The sequence below is a fragment of the Galeopterus variegatus genome, unplaced genomic scaffold, assembly GCF_000696425.1.
Source record: "Galeopterus variegatus unplaced genomic scaffold, G_variegatus-3.0.2 Scaffold16706, whole genome shotgun sequence".
NCBI lineage: Eukaryota > Metazoa > Chordata > Mammalia > Dermoptera > Cynocephalidae > Galeopterus > Galeopterus variegatus.
This window is the reverse complement of record NW_007742817.1, coordinates 938-2,150: the sequence shown is the minus strand read 5'-3', so window position 1 is coordinate 2,150 and position 1,213 is coordinate 938. Positions and strand designations below refer to the sequence as shown.

Here is a 1,213-nt window from a genome sequence, read left to right as displayed (position 1 = left end):
CCTGATCAGTGCTGAGTCTGATGTGCACCTGCAAAGGAGGGTGGTCAGATGTAAAATCCACTGGATTTCACTGGTCCATCCTCCTCTTGCTTCAAATATGAGTTTCAAAGAGCATCTTTAAAGGTAAAACCCAGTGAGGGCTCCGCCCTGAGCCTGTCTGGTAAAGGCTGACAAAGTCCTCTGAGCTTCCTCAGGACTCTGATTCTGGTGAGCACAGCAGAGTCATTCTGATTTCATTAATGACACCCTGACTAGTGTGCATGTGAGAATATGTCCTCCTGCTACAATGAGGGCTCTAATTCAGAGATGTCAGTGGTAAACCCAGAGTCATGAATCTAGAAGAGGATTTCTGGGAAACTCTTTGGTGAATAGGAAGCCCAAGAGCACAAACATAAACCAGCACTTAACCTCCACCTGCACCTGCTCCAGGGCTGGCGCTTGCTCAGTGTGTCCTGCGCGCCCCCTGGTGGTCCCGCGTGCCCTTGCATGGAGGTTTGTGTCTGGGCTCAGACTGACTTCCCCTCACTGTGTCTCTTGCACAGTAATACACGGCTGTGTCCTCGGACTTCAGGCTGTCCATTTGCAGGTAGACAGTGCTTTTGGAATCTTCTATTGAGATGGTGAATCTGCCTTTCACAGATGCAGCATAGTCTGTGCTGTGACTATTAGCTTTGTTTCTAATGACACCAACACACTCCAGCCCCTTTCCTGGAGCCTGGCAGACCCAGTGCATGTAGTAGTCACTGAAGGTGAATCCAGAGGCCACACAGGAGAGTCTCAGAGACTCTCCAGGCTGGACCAAGCCTCCTCCAGACTCCACCAGCTGCACCTCACATTGGACACCTGAAAATACAGAGACGTCCTGGTCAGAAAATAACACTCAAATCCACTGGTTTTCTCACACGCACCCACTCACATTTTCAATGTTTCTTGCACTCCATAAATCACCTTTTAAAATTGCAATAAGGAGATAACATTGTTACAGGAGATTCTAAGATGGCAACGGGTCTGGAGCGGCCGTGCCAGGAGACAGCGCGATCCTGAGAAGTGTGTGCTGTGATACCAGAGTACTATTTGCATTTCCAAGAGCAACAAAAAACGAATAAATCTTTCAACAATGAACCTACATCGACAAACAAGCAACAACAGGTTCGAGGTCTTAGGGCCGACACAAAAGAAGACTCCTGAGAGCGCCCAAGCCCTGCTGCGGGTA

General features: G+C 49.0%; 1 gene segment (V, D, J or C); it reads right to left on the bottom strand.

The window, feature by feature from the left end:
* Positions 1-442: 442 nt before the first annotated feature.
* LOC103582551 lies at positions 443-970 on the bottom strand (the record flags this gene model as incomplete). The annotated part of the segment is given in 2 exon segments: positions 443-843; positions 949-970. Coding segments are annotated over 2 exon segments (423 nt in total), but the record flags the coding sequence as incomplete, so codon positions are not given.
* Positions 971-1,213: the final 243 nt, after the last annotated feature.